This window comes from Mirounga leonina, unplaced genomic scaffold (assembly GCF_011800145.1).
Source record: "Mirounga leonina isolate KUSES-001 unplaced genomic scaffold, KU_Mleo_1.0 Mir_153, whole genome shotgun sequence".
NCBI classification, from domain to species: domain Eukaryota; kingdom Metazoa; phylum Chordata; class Mammalia; order Carnivora; family Phocidae; genus Mirounga; species Mirounga leonina.
In genome coordinates, this window is record NW_023270387.1 from 37,611,038 (window position 1) to 37,637,434 (window position 26,397).

Consider the following 26,397-nt stretch of genomic DNA (forward strand, 5'->3'; position numbering starts at 1 on the left):
AAAAGAAAGCCAGAAAAGAGAAGTCACAGTGGTTTTTTGTTTTTTTTGACTACATCTTGGGTAGCAGTGTGTGTTGTTTGTCTGCTTGCTGGTTTGGCATGTCCTCTTTATGGAGTGGGTTACAGGCTCATTTTTGAAGCAGCCATATATCTATATTCAATGATATAGAATGATGTATATCATTCAATATAGATGAGTGAACTAAAGCACAGAGAATCAAGGTCGTGTAAGTCAAAACTGAATGAATCAGAAGCTATTCCCTTAATACTTTGCTTTTTGAGAACTAGTTCGGGCAAGTTCCCAAGCAGGCTGGATTGCCAAAAATATAAAAGCTTCACACGGGCTGAGCCCATGCTATTACAATGACCAAAGCAAACTCAAGCTGGTTTGACCTGTTGGGGGCTCTCGCCCTGCTTTCTACTAACTTTTTATTCTGTGCATTGTACCACAACCAAATGAGTTACATTTATTAAAAATAGAGAGCGTACTAAGGGAAGTATGGGGGAAGCAAAATTGTAGAGGAAAGAGTAGCTGAATCAGAAATCAGCCTACCTATTCTAATCAATGTTAGCAATACTTAAATTTGTGACCTTGAGCAAGGCCTATCTTTTTGTATATTTTGGTCAGAGTAGATCTTGGTGAGAGAGTATGGGTGTGTCAATTAGAACATATTACTCTCACTTAAAAAAAAAAAAACTACCTTAAATTCTATAGAATTAAATAAATAACATAGACACATTAAAACAGAAATTTGGTGATGGTATTTCATGTCCCAGCGTCAGTTAAACCAGACCCTTAAATTTGATTAGCTAGAGGTTATGGATGTATTCTTATAGAAATATACCCATAAGTGATCAGTCATTTTTTAAGAATTACTTTACAGTCTTATAGTTTAGGGATCCCAGGCTTCAGAGATAGAGCTCCCTAAACAATGGATCCAAAGTTGCACTGGACCTTGCTGGCAGCCAACCAATGGCTTAGCTCATTCCCTCTGAAGGAAAGTTTTAGAGGACTTTCTTTAGTGCATGTGCCCTTGGGAATGGGGAAGGGTTCAGAGAAGGAGGCTGGGGACCTCCTACAGTCATAGGAATTTCTATGAGCTTATATCAACACAGGTCTTATACCATGCATTTTGTTGCTCTCTTCAAAGTCGTCAGTGTGCCTGAAATGTCGTGGATCTTTATTGAGATACTTCTTTATATTGTCATCCAGATACCAGGATTCATTCTCATTAAATACCAAAAACAAGAGAACGAATTCATAATCAACATCGCTTCTTCTTCCCTTCTCATTCAACAATCCTTCTCTGCAAATAATCAGAGGACCCATCAAACCGCTATATGTATCCTGAAAGAAAAATAAACTGAATTAGAGGAGCCTTTAAATAATTTAACAATAAAGCCTAAGTGCTTGTAAGAAAGTCATTGTGAAAAGACTGTTGACCACAAAATAATTATTTTTTTAAGATTCATTTATTTATTTGTGAAGGGTGGGGCAGAGGGAGAGGGAGAGAGAGAATCTCAAGCAGACTCCATGCTGAGCATGGAGCCCCATGTGGGGCTCAATCTCATGACCCTGAGATCACAACCTGAGTGGAAACCAAGAGTTGGCCACTTAACCGACTGTGCCACCCAGGCCCCTACCACAAAATAATCATTAAGAAGCCCTGAAGATGTAGGAGTGTTCCTAAAAATGAGCTACAGCAACCTCTATGAGGGCTGAATCGGTATCCCTCCCTCATCACTGAGTCTCCAGAGCACAGTTTAGTGACTAGTACATAGAAGATGCTCAATAAATATTCATTGAATAAATGAATGCCTCTTTCTATTTTCCCATTTGCTTTCCAAGTGAGACCATATAACTATATACAGGTGCTTATATTCTACTTTTTATGGGTAACTGGAAAATGATATGGGACCGTCGATGACCTCCATGTCAAATTGTTCAGCCCTAACTTTTTTTGAAGGAAAACTCCCACATTTCCAACTGTCTATTTAGATATTCCACCTGGATGTGCTTTCTGCAATAATTCAACCTGCTGAGCATTTTTAAAAGTGGATTTTATTATTTCCCTCAAAACATTTCCTTCTCCAGAACTCTCTAATTCTGTTGATAGCACTATGCTATTTCCTGTCATTTAGGTCAGAAAAAGATTTCAGTGTTTAATTCTTCCTTCTTCCTCACTTTGTCCCATCTTGTTTGCTGTCAAATCTTACATTCCTTTTCCCTTCACAATGCCTCTCCATTCTATGACTTTCTTTCCATTCCATCTGCCATGCTTCTAGCATAGGATCATAATGCCTTACCCTGGACTAGAAATTGGCTCCTCTCTGGTCTCTGGCTCACCTCACTTCCAGCCTATCCTTTTGACCACCATCAGATCAATCTCATCATTCCCATATCTAGCAGTCTTCGGTGATTTTCCAGTGATATTCCTGCTGGATAAATACAAATCCTTGATGGGTCCTTAAGCCCCTCATATGCTCCCCACAATGGATTTTTCTAGCTTAAGTTCCCCCAAACTGCTTTCCTTTTGTACCTTATATGGTAGCCAGTATGATGTTCAACATTTCCCAAATGCACCTTCTATTTTCCTATTTTCAGCTTTGCTCATAATGTTCTCTCAGACTCTCTTTCTAATGCCCCCTATATAGCCCTGTACTCCTACTGAACTCACCAGATTCTGAGTTGTATTATAATTACGGGTGTGCACATGTATTATTTTCCCCAAAGATGATAAATTCCTTCAAGATGAGAATATTTGCATCCCTCATAGAACTTGGAAGGGTCATTTGCATATCATACATGCTCAATAAATATTTATTGGGACGCACAAAGGAATAAACAAATGCGGGTTTCCCATAATTCCAATATGTAATTTTATTTTTTCAAGTGTCTTGTATTTCTCTCCTGAACTCTTGCACTGCCCAATACAACTCAAGGATGTTAATATAGCATCTAATATTTAAGAGGAAGGTTAGATAATCCTTCACCTTTTTTTTAAATAATGGGCAATGCTTACATTATTTTTCTGATATGACTTCAGTTTGGATTTTGATTTATGACACATAATTAGAGACTAGTTGTTTTATATACACATATCTGACTTGAATTCAATATTGAATGTTTAATTGCTAAGTAAAGTTAGTTTATTTATTAGTCAAATAGTTTGTAGTTTCAGTTATTATATTTGGAGTGTGCTTTCTTTCCTGAGTCCAGATAGCAATGGTAATGCCTTTAAAAATGATAGATTTCACACATCAAAAACCATGATATAAATTACATTGAAAATATATTTTTATTTTATGATTATCTATTTACATAACTTCTTTTGCTTCCTGCTATCTTGTAAGTTCTAAATTTGGTAACTGAAACATTGGGATTTTATTTGGTTTTTTTTTGACCCGTACTTTATTTTTTTTACGTTTTTATTTATTTTTTAATTTAAATTCAATTAGCCAATATATAGTACATCATTAGTTTTGATGTAGTGTTCAATGATTCATCAGTTGCATATAACACCCAGTGCTAATCACATCACATACCCTCTTTAGTGCCCATCACCAAGTTACCCCATCTTCCCACCCACCTCCCCTTCCAGAACCCTCAGTTTGTTTCCCAGAGTCAATAGTCTCTCCTGGTTTGTCTCCCTTTCTGATTTCTTCTCATTCAGTTTTCCCTCCCTTCCCCTATGATCCTCTGCGCTATTTCTTATATTCCACATATGAGTGAAACAATATGATAATTTTGTTTCTCCGATTGACTTATTTTACTTAGCATAATACCCTCCAATTCCACCCATGTCAATGTAAATGGTAGGTATTCATCCTTTCTGATGGCTGAGTAATATTCCATTGTATATATGAACCACATCTTCTTTATCCATTCATCTGTTGAAGGGCATCTCAGCTCCTTCCACAGTTTGGCTATTGTGGGTATTGCTGCTATGAACATTGGGGGTGCAGGTGCCCCTTCTTTTCACTACCTTAACCCATACTTTAGATCGAGGGCTGGCACCAGATGGTAAATATTTTTTTACTTTGTTGGCCATACTGTTTCTGTCACGACTACTGTTTGCAAAGAGACAATAGAATCCAAATGGAATCTCTTATGCGAAGTCCCGTCACCAAAATGAGACTTAATACCTAACTTAATTACAGTTTCAACCTCTTCCCGGAGTGGAATCTTAATCTGGAGTTACCTGGTTATCACCAATGAGGTAATCTGCCTCTTAAGACATCTGTCATCCCCTAAAGGAAGGTGACCTGGCCACAGACAATCTGTTTTTTACTATTCACTTCCTTATCCTATCCCCTTCTGCCTATGAAAGTCTTTCATTCTGTGCAGCTCTTTGGAGCTCTGTTCTATCTGCTAGGTGGGATGCTGCTTGATTCATGAGTTACTGAATAAAGCCTGTAGGATTGTAAAATGTGCTCAGTTGAGCTTTGTTTTAAAGAGAATTGGTAGCAGTGATGGAATACAAAGAACACTCCTGATGGCTTCAGGAACAATGAGAAACACAGGCATGAAACCTGCAGAACTTTGAATTCTCTTTCTTGCCATTTCTGAGGGCTGTGGGTAAGTTTTTCTTGGTTCTGAGCTCCACTCTCTTTGCATCAAGCTCCCCATCTAATTAGCTTTCCACAGTTCCCCATTTGATTGGAATCTCCAGCTCTTGGTTCAGTCCCCAAATTCCAAGTTGGGAACTGCTGGTCGTTACTGGCTAGATTCAGACTGAATCCAACATAAAAACTGGGTCCAAAACAGAATTTTGTTTTACTTGTATTGTGTCGGTAAGGGCTATTGCTAATGGAATCTTGGAAGCCAAAAGCTGCAAAATTGGTGGGCATGGGTTGAGCACTTAAAAGTTGTTAGAGCATCTGCTACTTAACTCTAAGACTCCCATGGTAGAATACATTGGTCATGTAGTGGGTTAGATTGACACCAGGTTACTCACCAACCTCAAGAAAATGTCCGTGTAACAAGGCACACTGTAAAACACCACATAATCCCCAACCGAGTGGCACATCCCCCTTAGGTATTAGTTTGCCTCCAAGAGACCCAAAGCTTAGCTAAAAAAAAAAAAAAAAAAAAAAAAAAAATCCTCAAATTCCAAAGAGCTGAGCACGCCACCTTCTGGCACATCTGCTTATTTTATGCCTTAGAACTCCCAGAAACTATATATACTACTAAAATGGCAAAATCTAACTAAAGACAACCTAGAATTACAATGGCCATTATGGGTAACATTCCAATGAGAAAGAGATCATTTTTTAAAGAAGTGCACTTACAAACAAGAGTTTCCAAATCAAGCAAACAGAATGGGATACCTATTTTAATTGGTATGTAAAACCTTCCAAAAGGCTTTAAGATTCCAAAATAACTTCATTAAAAGTTTCCTTGCAAAAGGCTAATGAAAAATTAAAGATGCAAAAAGTATCTAAAACAATACCTAGGCCTTCTTCATTACAACCTCCTACGGGTCCATCATCAAAACACTGGCCCAGAAATTGATGTCTCATTTGTAATCATCTGAGACATAAGGAGAAATCCTGTCCTTAAAGATTTTGTGCAAATTTTTCAATATCAACTCAAATGCCCCCATATCTACCTACAAAGGAGAGCCCCCCATTGTGGGGGCCCCCCAGAGTTGATAAGACTCTGATGGATTTTCTGGAAAACTGCTATGTTATTTCCTTAAAAAGCCCAGGGGAAACTAAAATGAAAATGAATGAAAAACTTTGCCAAATTCTAATAGATTGTGGAGCCTGCAGAGGGGATCCTGAGAAAACTGGTAAAAGCCAGAGAAGGGTAAGAATTCTTACCAAGAGTCAGCTCTCCTGAATCTCTTTCTGTAGTGTCCAGTTAAGAGCAGAAAATAAAACTTCACGTTGTCCTTTCCTTTCCAAACTCATACCTGTTGGTTATTGATCATTTCTCTCCCAGGGATAGCTATTGCCTTCTTGCTTGCCTTGTTTTATGTCCTAAGAATTTGACTTGGCTTTCTCCTGCCTGGGACATGCAGGTTGCCATTTCTTTCTGTTGCCTATCTTTGGGTGTGACTTTAGGTCTTGGGAAAGTAGTATCCTTTGTACCTCCCTTTTATATACAAGGGGTGTTCAATACTGCCAGAAATATTTTCCTGGCTGAAAAGTGACAAGATATTTAAATTTTTAAAGTAGTTCTGTCACCAGAAGTTGGCCATATTGGAAGCTGATAATCAGACCCTGATCTACTTTTTTTAGATCTCCTTCCCTAAGCAAAAATGAAACTATGTATCCAGGGGAAAAGAAAAACATCTCAAGCATTTGTAGAAGGATTTACTAAAACATTCCAGAGGCAAACCATTATAAATCCATAGAAATCTCTTGATTTTCATCTTAGCTGGAAATCCTTTCTGACTTATATTTTTTAAAAAATCAAATTGAAAATAATGACTTTAGGTGGGTACATCAGCCCCTTGGTATCATTTAGGCTGCAACCCAATTCTCTGAGGAATTAAAGCAACTACCGTCATCTCACAAATCTTGACAAAACCAAAAATGCAGCTCCAGAAACAATTCAAAATCCACCTATTCTATTTACCAATCCCCCAAACCTCACCTATTTATCGCAAAATTGTAAAAATCCTGGCCTTAGGAAACAAATGTCTTTTTGGAAGAACTTGCATTCTTTCCCTGTGCCTTTGAGATTGTAAATATTCTACCTGGTCTTCTCCAGGGACTCTTATCTAGCCATCTCTTTGATATACAAACTTCATGGAGGTAATTCTTACCAGAAGAAAAACAAGGAGGTGGGGAGTTTCTTTGGAACTTGGGCAAATGAAAAATCGTGTCTTCTCCAAAAATATTAATAAAAAGCTTTGACCATCTTAAGAGGTAACCTTAACTTCTTCCATCTACCAGAAACACAATTTGGATCTAACTTCTTTTATAACTAGTGGATTTTGTATTATTGTGCTTGATTCATGGCAAAATTTTAGAACAGAATCTATAAGATCTGTTTATATCTGCGTATGTGTGTGCATGCACGTGCATCTGTGCGTGTGTGCATGTGTGTTATAGATGTATGATGTTTTCTACCTGGGCATGGTATTGCCAAAATGAATTTGTAAAAGAGCTCTGTTTAATTGACTTAAAGAAAATTAAGTACTTGTATGAATTAAGTATTTATAAAATTCTCAAAAATATAATAGAAACTAACCCAATTGCTTTTTAGGTTCATGTGATCTGGAAAAATATTCAGTATTAAAGCTAATTTAAGTTTGATGGCTTAATTAAAATGTACATGTCTTTAGAATTATTAACATTAAATAATGCAGACCTACACCTTTTATTCTATCTGGGTTTATTAGTTAAATAAGTCCACATTACCTCTGCTAAAAATTTTGTCAGCAAGAAAAATAACTTGTATGATGAAATTTTCATAAGTATTCTAAACATAATTGTTAAAAATAAGTGAATTAAATAGATGTAACTGGAATTAGAGTTTTTAGGTGACCTTTTTTTTAATGTTTGAAGTTTTTATTTAAATTCTAATTAGTTAACATATAGTGTAATATTATTTCAGGAACAGAATTCCGTGATTCATCACTTACATATAACATCCAGTGCTCAACACAAGTGCCTTCCTTAATATCCATCACCTATTTAGCCCTTTCTTCTGCTCCTCTCCATCACCCTTCAGTTTGTTCTCTATATTTGAGAGTCTCTTATGGTTTGCTTCCCTCTCTCTCTTTTTTCCCCTTCCCCTATGTTCATCTGTTTTGTTTCTTAAATTCCAGATATGAGTGAAATCATAGGTATTTGTCTTTCTCTGACTGACTTATTTCCCTTAGCATAATACTCTCTAGCTCCAATCGCGTCATTACAAATGACAAGATTTCATTCTTTTTGATGGCCAAGTAATATTCCACTGTATATTGCATATTCCATTGTATGTATACCACATCTTTATTCATTCATCAGTCGATGGACATTTGGGCTCTTTCCTTAGCTTGGCTATTGTTGATCATGCTATAAACATTGGGGTGCATGTACCCCTTTGAATCTGTATTTTTCTATCCTTTAGATAAATACCCACTAGTGCAATTGCTGGATCATAGGGTAGTTCTATTTTTAACTTTTTGAGGAATCTCCATACTGTTTTCCAGAGTGACTGTACCAGTTGCATTCCCACCAACAGTGTAAGAGGGTTTCCCCTTTCTCCACATCCTTGCCAACATTTGTGGTTTCCTGTGTTGTTAATTTTAGCCATTCTGACAGGTGTGAGGTGGTATCTCATTCTGGTTTTGATTTGTATTTCCCTGATGATGAGTGATGTTGAGTATCTTTTAATGTGTCTGTTGGCCATCTGGCCGTCTTTCTTTGGAAGAATGTCTGTTCATGTCTTCTGACCATTTCTTAACTGGATTATTTGGTTTTTGGGTGTTGGGTTGCATAAGTTTTTATATATTTTGGGTACTAACCCTTTATCAGAGATGTCAGTTTGCAAACATTTTCTCCCATTCCGTAGGTTGCCTTTTAGTTTTGTAGTTTCCTTTGCTTAAAAAAAAAAAGATTTTATTTATTTATTTTCTTATTTATTTATTAAAGAGGGTGGAGGAGGGGCAGAGGGAGAGAGAGAATCTCAAGTAGATTCCACCCTAAGTGTGGAGCCTGATCGGGGACTTGATCTCACAACCCTGAGATCATGACCTGAGCCAAAATCAAGAGTCAGATGTTTAACCAACCAAGCCACCCAGGCACCCCCAGAAGCTTTTTATCTTGATGAAACCCCAATAGTTCATTTTTGCCTTTGTTTTCCTTGCCTCCAGAAACCTGTCTGGTAAGAAGTTGCTACAAATGGTGTCAAAGAGTTTGCTGCCTGTGTTCTCTAGGATTTTGATGGTTCCAGTTTCACATTTAGGTTCATCCATTTTGAATTTATTTTTGTGTATGATGTAAGAAAGTGGTCCAGTTTCATTCTTCTGCATGTGACTGTCCAGTTTTCCCAACACCATTTGTTGAAGAGACTGTCTTTTTTCCACTGGGTATTATTTCCTTTTTTGTCAAAGATTAGTTGACCATATAGTTTTGGGTCCATTTCTGGGTTTTTTATTCTGTTCCATTGATCTATGTGTCTGTTTTTGTGCCAGTACCATACTGTCTTGAGCACTACAGCTTTATAATATAGTTCAAAGTCCAGAATTGTGGTACCTCCAGCTTTGTTTTTCTTTTTCAAGATTGCTTTGGATATTCAGGGTCTTTTGTGGTTCCATACACATTTTAGGACCGTTTGTTTTAACTCTGTGAAAAATGCTGGTAGTATTTAGGTGAACCTTTCAGCAATAATGGTATTTCATGGTATGTCTACTTAAATAGTGTCCCCACATCTTTTTGATAATTTAAAACCTTAGAGTTTTGCTAAGTGAAATGAAAGGATGAATAGTAATTTAATATCTAGATCATTTCCAGATAAAATAAAATACTGAAACACTAATTACTGGACATGGGTTTACCTACTTTTTTGACTTCTTATTACCAAGAAACTTAAGATATTTGGTTTTATTAATAAACAAGTTTTATGCCACATTGAAAAATTTACTATGAGGAAGAATATATTTCTACAAATTATGAAATGTATTTATAAATTTGCCAAATCACAGAATGCTAATGTAAAAGACAGTTAACAATTGTTTACTTTTCTGTTTTCACTAGAAATTATGGTGATTAATGGTTAAAAATTCAACATATTCAAGCTACTAGAAACAATAAGGGAAATGGCTCTGTTTGCAAGGAAACTAGGCTGTGTGTTTTTGGTAAAAGAAGGTATGAGAAATGGAGATGCATTTTTGTTGAGGGAAAAGAAAGTAATTTTGTCCTAGAGTGAGGCTGATTATTTCAGAATAAGGAAGAGGGGGAAAAAAGGACAAAATTTGGATGTAAAAAAAGGAAGTTGTAGAAGGTTTGTAGAAGGGAATCTTGGGAAAGAAATTTTATGTGAGTCAAGCTGGCTAAGACTGTAATAAATTTAAGTAAAAAAACTTTTTTTTTAAGATTTTTTTTTAATATATTTATTTGACAGAGAGATAGCACAAGTAGGCAGAGTGGCAGGCAGAGGGAAAGGGAGAAGCAGGCTCTCTGCCGAGCAGGGAGCCCGATGCGGGGCTCAATCCCAGGACCCTGGGATCATGACCTGAGCCGAAGGCAGCCACTTAACCGACTGAGCCACCCAGGTGCCCTAAGTAAAAAAACATTTTAATATCAAAAGTACACTGACATATGGGTAATGCTGGCCTTGTAGAATGAATTTGGAAGTCTTCCTTCTTCTATTTTTGGAATAGTTTGAGAAGAATAGATATTAACTCTTATTTAAATTTATCATAGAATTCACCTGTAAAATCCCAGACTTTTGTTTGTTGGGAGTATTTTGATTACTGATTCAATTGCATTACCAGTAATTGGCCTGTTAAAATTTCCTATTTTTCTGTTTCAGTTTTGGAAGATTATGTTTCTAGGAATTTATCCATTTCTTCTAGGTTGTCCAATTTGTCCAATAATTTTTCATAATATTCTCCTATAATCCTGTATATTTCTGTAGTGTCAGTTGTTATTTCTCTTTTTTCATTTCTGATTTTGAGTCCTCTCTCTTTTTCTTAATGTGTCTGGATAAAAGTTTATCAATATTGTCAATCTTTTCAAAGAATCAGCTCCAGGTTTCATTGATCTTTTCTATTGTATTTTTTTTAGTCTCTATTTCACTTATTTCTACTCTAGTCTTTATTATTTCCTTTTTTCTACTAGTGTTGGGTTTTGTTCTTCTTTTTCTAGCTCCTTTAGGTGTAAGGCTAGATTATTTGAGATTTTTCTTCTTCTTGAGGTATTGCTATAAACTTCCCTCTTAAAACTGCTATGGCTGCATCCCAAAGATTTTGGGCCATTGTATCTTCATTTTCATTTGTCTCCATTTATTTTTTGTATTTCCTCTTTGACTTCTTGATTAACCCATTTATTGTTTGGTAGTGTGTTGTTTAGCTTCCATGAAATTGTGTTCTTTTCAGGATTTTTTTCTTGCACTTGACTTCTAGCTTCATATAGTTGTGGTCAGAAAAGATGCTTGATATGATTTTAATCTTCTTAAATTTATTGAGACATGTTTTGTGGCCTAACATGTGATCTGTCCTGGAGAATGTTCCATGTGCACTTGAAAGGAATGTGTATTCTGCTGTTTGGGGATGAAATGTTCTGTACATATCTGTTAGTTCTATCTGGTCTAATGTGTTGTTCAAAGCCTCCATTTCCTTGTTGATTTTCTGTCTAAATGATATATCCATTTAAGTAAGTGGGGTCCTAGAGTCCCCTACTATTATTGTATTATGTCAATTTCTCCTTTTACCTCTGTTGCTTTATTTATTTAGGTACTCTATGTTGGGTGCAAAAATATTTACAATTATTTTATCCTCTTGTTGGATCGTTTCCTTTATCATTGTGTATTGCCCTTCTTTGCCTCTTACTACAGTCTTTCTTTTAAAGCCTATATGTCTGATATAAGTATCGCTACCCTGTCCTTTTTTTTCACTTCTATTTGCATGGTAAGTTTTTCTAGCTCTTTGCTTTTAGTCTCTATGTGTCTTTAGGTGTGAAGTGAATCTCTTGTAAGCAGCATATAGATGGGTCTGTTTTTTATCCATTCAGTCATCCTATGTCTTTTAATTGGAGCATTTATTACATTTATATTTTAAGTAATTATTGATAGATGTGTACTTATTGCCCTTTTGTTAATTGTTTTCTGGTTGGTTTTATAGTTCTTCTCTATTCTTTCTTCTCTTGCTCTCTTCCCTTGTAGTTTGATGGCTTTCTTTAATGTTAACTTTGGATTCCTTTCTCTTCATTTTTTTGTGTATTTATTACAGGTTTTTGATTTGTGGTTACCATTAGATTTATATATGATATCTTATGTGCATATCAGTTTATGTTGTTGATGGTTGCTTAAATTCAAACATTCTAAAAGCACTAAATTTCTACTTTCTTCCACATATTATGTATATGACCTCATATTTTGCATCTTTTTATTTTGTGTTTCCTTTGACTAATTTTTGTAGATATAATCAATTTTACTTCTTCTGTGTTTTAACCTTCACACTGGCTTTATAAGTGATTAATCTACTACCTGTACTATATGTTTGCTTTTACCTGTGAAATTCTTTCCCTTCATAATTTTCTTCTAGTTATGCCTTTTCTTTTCATTCAAAGAATTTCCTTCAACATTTCTTCTAAAGCTGGTTTAATGGTGATAAACTTCTTAACTTTTGTTTGTCTGGGAAACACTTTATCTCTCCTTCTGCTGTGAATGATAACCTTGCTGGGTAGTGTATTCTTAGTTGCAGGTTTTTTCCTTTTAGCACTTTGAATATATCATGCCACTCCCTTCTGGCCTGGAAAGTTTCTGCTGAAAAATCAGCTGATAGCCTTATGGAGTTTCCCCTGTATGTAACTCTTTTTTTCCTCTTGATGCTTTTAAAATCCTCTCTTTATCATTACTTTTTGCCATTTTAATTATTATGCATCTTGGTGTGGACTTCCTTGTGTTAATCTTATTAGAGAGCTTCTGTGCTTCCTGGTTCAGGATGTCTGTTTTCTTCCCCAGATTTGGGAAGTTTTCAGCTATTATTTCTTCACTTAAGTTTTTGCTCCCCTTTCTCTCTTTTCTCTGGGATCCTTATAATGTGAGTAGTATCATGCTTGATGTTGTCGTTGGGTTCCCTTAACATATCCTCATTTTTTATTATTCTTTTTTAAATTTTTCTGCTTTGTTGCTTTCCATTACCCTGTCTTCCAGATCACTGATCCATTCTTCTGCATCCTGTAATCTGCTGTTGATTCCCTGTAGTGTATTTTTTTTTTTTAATTTCAGTTACTGAATTCTTCATTGCTGCCTGGTTCCTTTTTGTATTTTCTATCTCTTTGTTGAAGTGTTTGTTGAGTTCATCTGCTCTTAAGTCCAGTATCTTTATGACCATTAGTTTGAATTCTTTATTAGGCATATTGCTTATCTCCATTTCATTTAGCTCTTCTGCTGTGATTGTGTCTTATTCTTTCATTTGGCCCATATTCCTCTGTCTCTTCATTTTGTCTAACTCTCTGTGTTTTTTTCTATGTATTAGGGAGGTCAACCACATCTCCTACTCTTGAAAGTAGTGGCCTTTGTAGAAGAGGTCCTGTAGCACATTGCCCTCTGGTCACCAGAACCAGGTGATACAGGGGTGTCTCCTATGTGGGTTCTGTGCCCTGTACTGTTGTGGCAGAAATGTGTTTGCCTTCAGAGCAGTGAACTGCAAGGATCTGCTTTGCCTGCTATGGATGCACAGGGCAGGGTTTGGTCCCTGTGCTGTTGGGGGGCCTGTCTGAGGCTGCCATGGGCTCATAAGTGGACAAGATCAGTATGTTACCCTGATACCAAAACCAGACAAAGACGCCATGAAAACAAAACAAAGCAAAACCCAAAACTACATGCTAATATCTCTGATGAACATAGATACAAAAATCCTTAACAACATATTAGCAAACAGAATTCAACATTACAGTTAAAATCATTTCCCACGATCAAGTGGGATTTATTCCAGGGATGCAAGGGTGGTTCAATATTTGTGAATCAATCAATGTGATACATCATATTATGAGAGAAAGGATAAAAACCATATGATCATCTCAATAGATGCAGAAAAAGCATTTGATAAGATACAACATTCATTTATGATAAAAACTCTCAACAAAGTGAGTTTAGAGGAAACACATTTAAACATAATAAAGGCCATATATGAAAAACCCACAGATAACATCATCTTCAATGGTGAAAACCTGGAAGAGTTTCATCTAACATCAGGAATGATACAAAAAAAAAAAAAATCCACTCTTATCATTTCTATTCAACATAGTACCAGAAGCCCTGGCCATAGCAATGAGATGAGAAAAAGAAATAAAAGACATTCAAATTGGTAAGGAAGAAATAAAATTGTCACTATTTGCAGATGACGTGATGCTACATATAGGAAACCCTGAAGACGCCACCAAAGAACTATTAGAACTGATAAATGAATTCAGCAAATTTGCAGAGAACAAAATTAATATACAGAAAACTGTTGCATTTCTATACACTAATAATAGTAGTAGAAAGAGAAATTAAGGAAAATAAGGAAATAGTTCCATTTACAATTGCACCAAAAAGAGCAAAATATTTAGGAATAAACTTAACCAAAGACATGTAAGACCTGTACTCTGAAAACTATAAAACATTTATGAAAGAAACCAAGGACAACACAAACAAGTGGAACGATATTCCATGCTCATGGATTAGAAGAACAAATATTGTTAAAATGTCTATACTACCCAAAGCAACCTACAGATTCAATGCAATCTCTATCAAAATACCAACAGCATTTTTTTTACAGAACTAGTACAAATAACACTAAAATCTGTATGTAACCACAAAAGACTACAAATTATCAAAGCAATGTTGAGAAAGAACAAAACTGTAGATATTACAATCCGAGATATCATGATATACTACAAAGTTGTAGTAATCAAAATAGTATGATACTGGCACAGAAATAGACACACAGATCAATAGAACAGAATAGAGACTAGAAATAAACCTATGATTATATGGTCAATTAATCTATGACAAAGGAGGCAAGAATATACAATGGGGAAGATAGTCTCTTCAATAAATGGTGCTGGGGAAACTGAACAGCTACATGCAAAAGAATGAGACTGGGGCACATTCTTACACCATACACAACAATTAACTGAAATGGATTAAAGACGTAAATGTGAGACCTGAATGCATAAAAATCCTTGAAGAGAGCATAGGCAGTAATATCTCTGACATCAGCCATAGCTATATTTTTCTAGGTATATCTCCTCAGGCAAGGGGAACAAAAGCAAAAATAAACAATTGGAATTACACCAAAATAAAAAGCTTTTGCACAACAAATGAAACCAGTAACAAAATGAAAAGGCAACCTATTGAATGGGAGAATATATTTGCAAATGATTTTTTAATAAGGGGTTAATATTAAAACTATACGTGGAACTTACACAACTCAACACCGTAAAGCAAGTAATCAAATTTAAAAATGCACAGAGGATTTGAGTAGACATTTTTCCAAAGAAGATATACAGATGGACTACAGACACACGAAAAGATGCTCAAAATCACTAGTCAAATCAAACAAATCAAAACCACAATGAGATATCTCCTTACAACTGTCAGAAGGGCTAGAATCAAAAAGATAGGAAATAACAAATGTTGGTGAGGATGTGGAGAAAGAGGAACCCTCTTGCACTGTTGGTGGGAATGTAAATTGGTGCAGCCACTGTGGAAAACAGTAAGGAGGTTCCTCAAAATTAAAAATAGAAATGCCATATGATCCAGTAATTCCACTACTAGGTATCAAAAAGATATATGCACCCCTGTGTTTATTGCATCATATTCATGATAGTCAAAATATGAAAGCAACCCAAGTGTCCATTTATAGATGAATGGATAAAGAAATGATATCTAGGGGCGCCTGGGTGGCTCAGTTGGTTAAGCAACTGCCTTCGGCTCAGGTCGTGATCCTGGAGTCCCGGGATCGAGTCCCGCATCGGGCTCCCGGCTCAGCGGGGGGTCTGCTTCTCCCTCTAACCCTCCTCCCTCTCATGCTCTCTGTCTCTCATTCTCTCTCTCACAAATAAATAAAATCTTAAAAAAAAATTAAAAAAAAAAAAAGAAATGATATCTATCTATCTATCTGTCTATCTAAGCCTATAAAAAAATTTGTGAGACCTTGCATTTGTGGTAACATGGATGGACCTAGAGGGTAGTACGCTAAGACAAATATGTCAGACAGAGAAATTAAAATACCATATGCTTTCACTTCTGAAAAGTAAAAAAAAAAAAAAAAAAAAACTAAAAAACAAAACAAATGAACAGAGAAAGAAACAAAGAATAAATAAACAAACAAAACCAAGACCCTTAAATACAGAGAACAAACTGGTAGTTGCCAGAGAGGCAGCGGGTCGGGGGATGGGTACAATAGATAAAGGAGATTATGAGGTACAAACTTCCAGTTATACAATAAATAAATCTAGGAGATGAAAAATACAGCATAGGAAATATTGTCAATAATATTGTAATAATGTTGTAGGGTGACACATAGTGACTAACACTTATTGTGGGGAGCACTGAGTGATATATAGAATTGTGGAGTCAATATGTTGTACCCCTATAACTAATAGTATGTTAATTATACTTTTTTAAAAAGTATACTGGTATGAAGTTAATATTTTGTTTACTCTCTGTTAAAAAGACAAGTTTTCTTGGATTATTGGTTTGCTCTTGATAAAAGACAGTAACAGTTGTGTGTGTGTGTGTTTTACCTTTTAAGTAATCTGCTTTAGAAAACAGAGTCTGTCTTACCAAAATAATTTTCTGTATTTCATGTTGTCTTTATCAAGTCTTTGATTACTTAAGAGAACTGAGTCTTCTCTACTAAAAGAGCTAAGATTTTTTAGAACTATTTAGCATTCTGTATTTGCCTTGTGAAGTCTTGTCACTATGGTTAAATGGATAACTAATTATTTCACAGTGACCTATGATCCTATTTGGCCAAGTGTTTTTAAACTTTTTGATATTTTTGAGAAAGTTCCCCAAAATCAATTTCTAAATGAATCTTTTTGGCCTTGAACCAACTTTGGGATATTTTAAGAGGGTCCCTGGAACATTTCAAAAGATTTGTTCTCGGGGCACCTGGGTGGCTCAGTTAGTTGAGTGACCAACTCTTGGTTTCGGCTTGGGCTGTGATCTCAACGTCATGAGACAGCCCTGCATCGGGCTCCACACTCAGTAAGGAGTCTGCTTGGGATTCTCCCTCTGCCCCTCCCCCTGCACACTCTCTCTCTGAAATAAATATATAAATCTTTAAAAAAAGAAAAAGATTTGTTCTCTCTCCTTATTAAAAGAGAGATGTTAAACTAATTAAGTGTATTTGATATGTTAAATTACACAGGAAACGTGAAATAAGAAGTAATATTAAGCCTTCTTTATATTATATTTGTATAGATGTATATCATAAATGTTCTAGAAATTGTATAAAATTCCTAGAAATTTGATATATCCTAATATCACATTATCAGTCATAATTCGTTATTATTTTAAAATGTTGTATGTTACAGAAATAACCAAATTTCCTTGTGAATTCCATGATAATGAACTCTCATTAGATCTTTAACCATGGGCAATGTTAAAGTTTTTTATTATTCACAGAGAGTTATTATTTTACTCTGATATTTTTATAAGAATGAGACTCATGGGAAGGGCCTTATCAGGTGCTCTGACCACTGACACTTTTGTAAAACTAAATTTTGAGTACATCTCAGAGCTGAAGAAGGCTCTACCTGTCATCTGGTCCTGTACAAACTTTGGAGATTTCCAAATCAAACTGACTAGGAAAAGAAATAGCCTACATTGAGCTAGACTGCTTCCACCTAAGATACCACATCAAAGCTTCATACTTTAACTAAACATCAAACCCTTCCTTCTTCTCTTTCTTTCCTTTACTCTGGCAGTGGTCTGGAAAGATAACACCATCATCCATGTCTTCCAGGCCCTTGCTAAGGGGGGGTAACCTTTCAGACTGCTGGATTGACATCAAAAACTCCTGTCTGTGATGCTAAAGACCCTGTGGTCCTCCCTCTCATCAATGTTTCTTCTATTCTTAATTGACCCCCCCACATCACGACTTAGGAGTCACTTACAAAGTCCAACTTTTTTTTTTATGTTATGTTAATCACCATACAATACACCATACACTACGATTCATTGTTTTTGTATAACACCCAGTGCTCCATGCAGTACGTGCCCTCCTTAATACCCATCACTGGGCTAACCAATCCCCTTGGCCCCCTCCCCTCTAAAACCCTCAGATTGTTTCCCAGAGTCCATAGTCTCACAAAGTCCAACTTTTAACATCAGAATATCCATGTCTTGTTTTTACCTTTCTCCAATTATAACCATACTTTGTTCAGTTAAACACAAATGCTTATGCAAATCACAGCACATTTGCACCCCTACATTCTTATGATTGTCTGAATCAGATCTGCCCCAATCACAAAAAGATCTCACTAGCAGTACCCATCTTTGCAAGGCCAAAGTTGTTCTGGATCATAGGATAGCCTTTTATTATCTTTTAGCTGAACAAGGAGGTGTTGGTGCTGGGGCCAACACCACTTGCACTCCGATAACATTTCTGGGGAAGTTGAAACTCAGATACACAAAACCACTGAATAAGCCACTTGGCTTTAGAAAGTGACTCCTTCAACCTGGTCTTTCTTTGACTTATTTGATTTTGATTGTTTTGCCTTGGGGATCATGGCTCCAAAGTGCACATCAGAAAGTGGGGATTATTCTGCTTATGATCATCACAGTAGTCTCCCTGGTTCACTGTATTCCTTCAAAAGCTTGCAGTGCATGTTGATAGCTGCTAAATGAGCAAATGATCTTGCTAAGAATGGAACATTGGAAAAAGAATGAAGAGAATGACCAACTTAAGAAATGTGAACCTGAAGTTGTGACCTATGAATACCACAGAGATTCAACAATAAGCATCATGACCTATGAATACCACACAGGGGATCAACAAAAGTCGTGAGAGCTTCAGAGCAGTAGCTGGGAGAGGTGTTAATGCCTTAAATTTTGATCACATCTCTCAGTCAAGATGAGAATTTGATCAAAAGTGGGGAATTGTTAAAAAAAAAAAAAAAGACAACATGTCCAAAATGGAGTCACTTGTGCTAAGCCCACATCACCAAACCAAGACTTACTTCCTAGGTTAATTACAGTTTCAATCTCTCCCAGGAACAGAATCTTAATCTAGTCAATCACTAGCACTAGTAAGGTAATCGACTGACAGGCCCCTGCTGTCCCTTAAAGGAAGGTGACCTTGCCATACACAATCCACTCTTTGCTAGTAACTTCCTTGTTTTGCCCCCTTCTGCCTATACAAGTCTTTCATTTTGTACAGTTCTTAAGAGATCCTTTCTATCTGCTAGATGGGAAGCTGCCCAAGTCATGAATTGTTGAATAAAGCCAATGAAATCTTTAAAATTTACTCAGTTGAAGTTTGTTTTCTTAATACCACTCAACTCAAGCAGAGACAATGTTAACAAATATGCACGGCCATAGTTTGAAATCCTTGCTCTCAACCATTCCACCCTTCACATATACTCACCAGAGTTGTGATAACTTGAATAATCGATTTAAAGCCACATTCAGCATTTTGGTTGTTCTCTCAGTCTTACCTTCACAAAGTTTACTGTTGAATAGTAAACCCACGGAATACAATTTGGATCATTTGGTCCTGGACCAGACCTTTTAGGGACATTCCACCTGTAGGTGTTTATTTCTCCTGAAACAAATGAGAAGAAATAGAAAGAATTTACTAGTGCTACCTTTGGTTCAGATGTTTTACCTGAAGAAATAACAAACAGGTCTTGATATATTTCAGTTAATGTTTATTGCTGGGGAGAATTACTCATCCATTAGAAATGTTCCAATTAAACTTACATCTTGACTTTCTGAATTTGCAAAATGGCATATTTTTCATTCCAGACTATGGTTTTCTTTCTAATTTGACCTTTCTATTATCAACTGATGTTTACTCAAGACACGAAGACATATTGTATTCCTCACTGTTTTTTCTCCTCAAATTTCATATCTCGCTCCCAAGAGTTAGGCTTGAGCACACTTGAGTTACTGTGGGACTCAGCCTTGATTTCTGATTGAATCGCCAAGGAGCTTTGTAAACTCTTACTGCTGAGGTCTCATCTCAAACCAATGAAATTAAAGTATCTAGAGTCTAGGACTAAGGCATCAGTATTTTTTTTTTAAGTTTCTCAGGTGATTCTAATATGCAGACCAGTGACATCTAGTTAGAACCAGAGAGAATCAGAGAGACTTAGTTTCAAATCTCAACCCTATCATTTCCTATTTATCTAACTTTTGACAAACTACTTAACTTCACTGACCTTTAGTCTCCTTACTTGTAAAGTGGGTTAGTCATCCCACTTTTCAGATTGCTGTGAAGATTAAATAAAATAAAATACCTAGGTTAGTGCCTCACACTGAAGGCAGTCAATAAATGTTCATCTGTATGTATACTAATAACAAATGAATGCCAGGCACCACATCTATGCATCCCCTGAGGCTGACCCAGAGCCTTGCGGAGGAGTCACAAATAAACTCACATAAATTGGCAAGATAATCACATTGTAAAAGTCTCAAATAAAAGCCACATTTAAATTACTCTCTCCTTTTGAATTGTCTATGTCCCATCCCTACCTTATCAGAACATACAGCCTATAGCTGAATGCAAGCCACAAGGCAAAACAAAAATAATGCTTGCATGTAACTGCTCCATATTTGCTCATACACCAGTAGGTTAGCAATATAACCTTAGGTCTAGTTTCCATTACCTTTCATTATAGCCCCTTTGCCCTGTTAATTGCAAGATAAACTGCTGATATTTAGCTTCTTCAATGCAAGTGGCTAAGGGGTGGTATTATTAAAGTTGGAATGATCCATTATTCACCCTGGTAGGGAGCACAGCTCTAAACAAAAGAAGATGCTCAGTGCATGCATGTTGAGTTGGTGGCATGAAAAAGAAGAAGAAGGAAAAGGAGAAGAAGAAATTTGAGAGGGACTTCTTTGCTTATCTCATGCATGCCCGAATTAACCATTCTTCTCCAACTTGTCTGGATTTTGTGCACAAAATTAGTTTCTTGCTCCTACCCCCAATCTCTGGGCTCTCCCAAGACTTTCAACCTTGTCAGACAGAGACCCTTGTGGGGATTCTCCCCCTCCAAGTTGCAGTGAGAAAAAGGCTCTTTGCCACATTCTTTTTTTTTTTTTAAGATTTTGTTTATTTATTTGACACAGAGACACAGCGAGAGAGGGAACACAAGCAGGGGGAGTGGGAGAGGGAGAAGCAGGCTTCCTGCGGAGCAGGGAGCCCAATGCGGGGCTCGATCCCAGGACCCCGGGATCATGACCTGAGCCGAAGGCAGACGCTTAACCGACTGAGCCACCCAGGCGCCCTCTTTGCCACATTCTAATCACTCTTCCCTCTACCCCCATAACCCCATCAAGGACCCTTAGAAGGCCAGTCAGCACAGAAGAACTATGTCCCTTGCCAGTCCTCACCATCAGGGCACAGCAGCCTGTGAGGGCTCACCCCAGCTGGCCCATAGCCCTGTCAGAACCCTTCCCCATGCCTGATTGGCACCTTTCTTCCTCCCTCCTGAGTTACTTTTCACCACCAAAACTGAATAACTTTAATTGCTTTTTTGACCCAATTAAAACCATTTATTTCCCTCTTAATAAAAGCGAGACATCCAAGACAGAAAATGTAGAAAGTACAAACAATGTGAAGAAGTAGAAAGGAACATCACCTTAACTATTACTTAAAATACTACCCTGAAGATACAACCATTTTTAACATTTTGGCCTACTTCCTTTTTAACCTTTGTTCCATACTTGTATTTTTCTTAACATGATACCACAAGTTTTCCCCATGTCATTAAAATCTTCTTAAACATCCTTTAATGGCTGTGTAATAGTTCATTGTAGGGATATTCCAAAATGTGTTTAAGTATCTCCCTCTAGATGGACATTTAGAATGTTCATGAGAAATTTCTTGAAGCAGCAAAACACAGGTTTCTGAATTAGGGGTGGGGTGGGGAACGGAGTGGCAAGAGAGGTTGGGATCATGGTCAGTGACAATTTTTTTCCTCAACCCCATCCTTGTAGGAATACCTTGCTAACTTTTTCCAGTGATGCATTAGATTATTTTCTTTTCTTCCTTCTATGCATCTTTAAATTTTTTAAAGTTTATATGACCTTTATTACAATTACTATAGTATTTAGTATTATACATATACATATACACATAAGAAGTAAAATGGAATATAATTCCCCTGTAATTATACCTATGATTGCTCTTAATTTCATAACCGAAGGTCACAGAGGATCTTGACATTTACTACAACCACATTTCAACCGTGTAAATGTTATAGGAAGCTCTTTAAATTATGAGATCTTCTTTCCCTTCAATGCATATTTTAAAACCCAACTGGAGTTCCACCTCTTTTAGAAAGCTTTCCCTAATTACTCCTTTCTTTATTTGCTCTGAATCAATCAATCAATCTTTATGGATTTTCCTTCTCTGAAACTTTTATAAACACTCCCAGATATATTCTTGAAACTCTTTGCCAGTTAGAATTCCATTATGATTAATCCACATTACTACTGAAATGATTCATCTTGTTTGTCTTTTTTTTCCTCCAAATTCATTTTAAGCAACTCGAGAGAAATGTATGGCTAAGAGCATATGTTCTAACTCCAGCAAACTGAGGTTCCACTGTTACTCATGTATGACCTGGTCAAGTTCTTTACCCCTCTGTTCTTTAGTCATCTATTAAATGGACATAATGATACCATATTTCCTCAATTATAGGATGTGCATTTTTCACATTTTAACATAACTGAAATCAAGATGCATCTTTCAATCAGTGGCATGCTAAGGTTTAATTGGCCATGTGTTCTTTCCTTTTTTAGTAACAGATAAAAATAAAGATGGATATTCTAATCAATGGTATGAGAGTCAATGACATATGTTAGTGTCTACCTTGTTGGGCTATTGTAAGGAAAATGAATTTTTTTTTAAAATATAAACCATAGCACATGGCAAAAGATGAACATTCAGTATGTATTAGCTATTATTATGTCTTGCTGCACTTTTAGGTCCCTAATGGAGCCCTAGAAACACCATAACCACTTGGTCATTGGATGAATGATGATCTCATATTAGGAGTGACTAGATGATGGCTGGAACATATTGACATTAAGATGAACTTTCCAAGAGCCTTCAAAGATCAGAAAAGATCAGAAGAGAGTTGAGTCCGGGGTCCTTATCAGCATGGAGGAGATCTCCCATGTAACTTACCTGGCTTTGTGACAGATGCTTGGAGTTGCTTCCCACTCTCCATGTCTTCAATACCATGGGCTGAGATGGAGTAGGGCCGCTTGGCTTTGTTCTTAAATATGATCAGTATGGAGTCACCCACCTCAGCGTGAACCATTGGGCCTAAAGGCAAAACACAAGCCTGTGTGCATTATCTTTGCTCTTTTCAACACTGATGTATTATATGTAGGTAGTTTTTAGCAAAATAAAACAAAGGTTAGTTTCCCCATTAGCATACTTCCTTTAGAAGGCAATATATGTAATGTTAAATACTCATGTAGTGTTTGGCAATCAGACCAACCTGGGTTCAAATCCTGCTTCCTTCACTTACTAGAGAGACCTTGGGTAAGTCAAGTAACCTGCCTGACTCAATTTCCTCCCCTATGAAATGGGTTTAATATCACCTTTCTCATAGGGATATAGTAAGAATTAAATAAGATAATGTATGTAAAGTGCTTATTTCAGTGCACTGAAACACAGTAAGTACTCAATAAATGCTTAAATTTTTACTACTGCTGAGACAGTCTCCAGGAAAAGCCATATCCACATGATATGGTGACTTCTAGTTCTGTATGTAACTTCTGTAAGTAACTTTGGCAAGTCTGAAATTGTTCATTATCTGGTAAATGGATATATCAATAATAATAACCACAATGAGGATCCAATGAAATATTGTGTATAAAAGGGATTTGAAAGATAAGAACAAAATTAAAACATCTATGTACTAATTTATGATCAATACAGGGATTTTACTAATGCATGTCCAATGCCATTTCTCAGTACTTGGATACCTTGGGGGTTCACGGCATTCCACTACATTCATAGAGAGATACGCTCATGGTAGGGGCTCTGAAGGCACCCATCCTCTCTTCACGGATTCAAACCATAGTTTTAGTTGCTTTTCTGAGAAGACCACTAAAGTCCTAAATAAATCTGAAATTTGATGGACTGTTTTTATCTTTGGAAGAAAATATTTAGTATGAATCAGGAAGTGTCTGAGAAAAAATGCTATTTTGTTTTTAATGATAAAGCTAGAAAAGAATGCATGTCTTTTAAATAGCAAAGTTGGATATAGTTCCAGATAGGTGCATGTGTATACATATATTAAAATGATTATTTGTCATTCATTACTACTTTAATTCCACATGGCTTGCTGTGCTGGTAGGAGTGAATGTCTTCTGATTTGGGGCCTGATAGGTCACCGGCAGCAGTAAAGAACAGAGGGTTGCCTGTCCTGTGCCCTTTGGAACTTCAGGGGCACAGGCCTGTCCCTGAGCTGCAGAAAACGAGTGGGTGGGCCTCATAGTCTCCTGGGAGAAGCACCACTGGGCTTGCCTCTGACGGAGTCATGGCTTTGTGTCATTTTACTGAGCAGACCCTCAGTTGCTTTTTGAGGGGCAACCCACTCTTGTTGGTAGGACCAGTGAGCTTTTTTCCTGGAGCTCATTCGACAGACACAGCTGAAAAGAAGGAATGTTCCTACTGGGGCTGACTCTTTTAGTGTCACAAACCAAGCTTGCATGCCAGTGTTAATAGACAGTGAGGGTAAGGGGAAGATGGGTGGGGCATTTAATAATTTATCAAGCTAGCTGTCCTGGTGCCTTTTTTAATATTAAGAAACACCGTGTAAAGTCATACTATTTATATGACTTGTGCATTTAAAAATGAGAACAGGGAAAAAAAGGGGGGGGGGAACGGATTTCAGAAAGTCATCTAGATTAGCCCTCTGCCTCAAGATCTCATCCTCATGATGGGGTCAAGTTTGGTGACTCCCAGGTGGAAGTGGGGAAGGAAAGCCAAAAGAGCTTATCTGATCACCACGTCAGGCAGCCCAGGACATCAGACAGGCCCAGCAGGTCCTGAGAAGGCCAAGTTCAGGGCCTCCTGAACTCAAACCAGCCCTTCCATCCTTAGCACTTCTCTCATGGAAGGGGTTTCTCTTTGGCTTGAATTATTTTTATGGTGTGTTCTTATGGCTCTGTGCATGGAGAATCCAGGACCTTGAAGGAGTTATGCAAATACTCTGCCTGCTCTTCTGAGGCATCAGATCATTCCAAGTTAATATGTCCAGGCTCAGCAGAGGGATGGGAAAGGAACTTGAGGGCAACAGATGTTGGTTAGACAACCCTGATGATATGGATTGCTGGTTATCTGGTTGACCATTCTTTGAAAGAGCATGCTCCCTGACAATGGGAGGACAGGAAGATGTCATACTTGGATGGATGCTGTCAGGCTACTCTGTCCCTGCTGTCCCTTCTCAGGCCACCCTTGGGGCTGGCAGTGCATGGCTGTGATCTGTACCATACCCAGGAGTTCCAGATGCTTTTCTCGTGGCGGTCGGGCCTTGATCTCCACAAATTCACCATTGGTGTATTCTCTGTAAATCACCTTCCTGTACTGAGAGCCAATCCAGTTCTCAGTGTGGTTCATAAATATATCTCCGTATCTGTAAAGCAGAAGCATCAGAAATTAAAGTTGTCAGGAGGTAGAAAACCCTTGAGTGCTTCTGAGTGATTCAGGGGTACTCCGGAGCAGTGTTTCCCAAACCTGGCTGTCCTCAGGATCCCCCTGTGGAGCTGGACTTTTGCACCAGGCTCTCTGGAAGTGGGGCCAGGAATCTGCACTTGAAAGCACCTCAGGGGGTTCTGATGGGGGCAGGCAGTCTGGCCCAGGTCTTCCTTCTTGAGGACCATCATTGCAAAGCCCTGCTGGGTGCTGAATGGGACCAACCTTAGTTAGAAAGTCCCATGGGATAGCACGTTTCTTCTTGGGACTAACTAACCTCACACACGTGCACATGCATGCACACATGCACACACTCACTCTCTACCACCCTGAATTCCTTCAGATTTCACGTGTATCTTTCTGTACCTTGTTCTACTTTTCCACTTTAAAGATCTCAAGAAAGACTCTGGGTTGTATATTGTGCATATACTCATATACAAATATAGACATAGTTGATTCTTGTTATTCACAGGAGTCATGTTCTAGAAAGTCACCTCAAACACTGAAATAATGAATATTGAACCATTGTTCCTAGGGGAAATACAAGTTTAGGTTTTGTAGGTGTTCACAGTGAATTGCCCCAAGATGTGCCATTTTGGCATGTGGATTATTTTGAGCTGAAAACAATCAAGACCTAAAAGATCCAGGAAAAAATTTTGACCTTCCCTCTAACTGCCTAAAAGTATTTAGGTAGAGGACCCATCCCAAGAAGAGGCTATTACCATAGGTAACTACATTATAATATGAACTAGGGGTGGGAGACAGGGAGGAATTTAGCAACGTCTGTTTGTTAAAATTCTTCTCTCTGTCCCATTGTTTCGGAGTGGCCCAGCCAACATTTGTTTACCTAACAT

General features: G+C 37.2%; 1 protein-coding gene across 1 annotated transcript in view; it reads right to left on the reverse strand.

The window, feature by feature from the left end:
• HEPHL1 (hephaestin like 1) overlaps nt 1-26,397 on the reverse strand; it is a 123,406-nt gene that overhangs the window by 9,161 nt on the left and 87,848 nt on the right. The window contains exons 14-17 of the mRNA XM_035009458.1: nt 25,345-25,484; nt 23,021-23,161; nt 19,320-19,426; nt 1,125-1,347 (exon numbers count right to left, since the gene is read on the reverse strand). Coding sequence (XP_034865349.1) covers nt 1,125-1,347; nt 19,320-19,426; nt 23,021-23,161; nt 25,345-25,484 — 611 coding nt within the window. The remainder of the gene's footprint in view (nt 1-1,124; nt 1,348-19,319; nt 19,427-23,020; nt 23,162-25,344; nt 25,485-26,397) is intronic.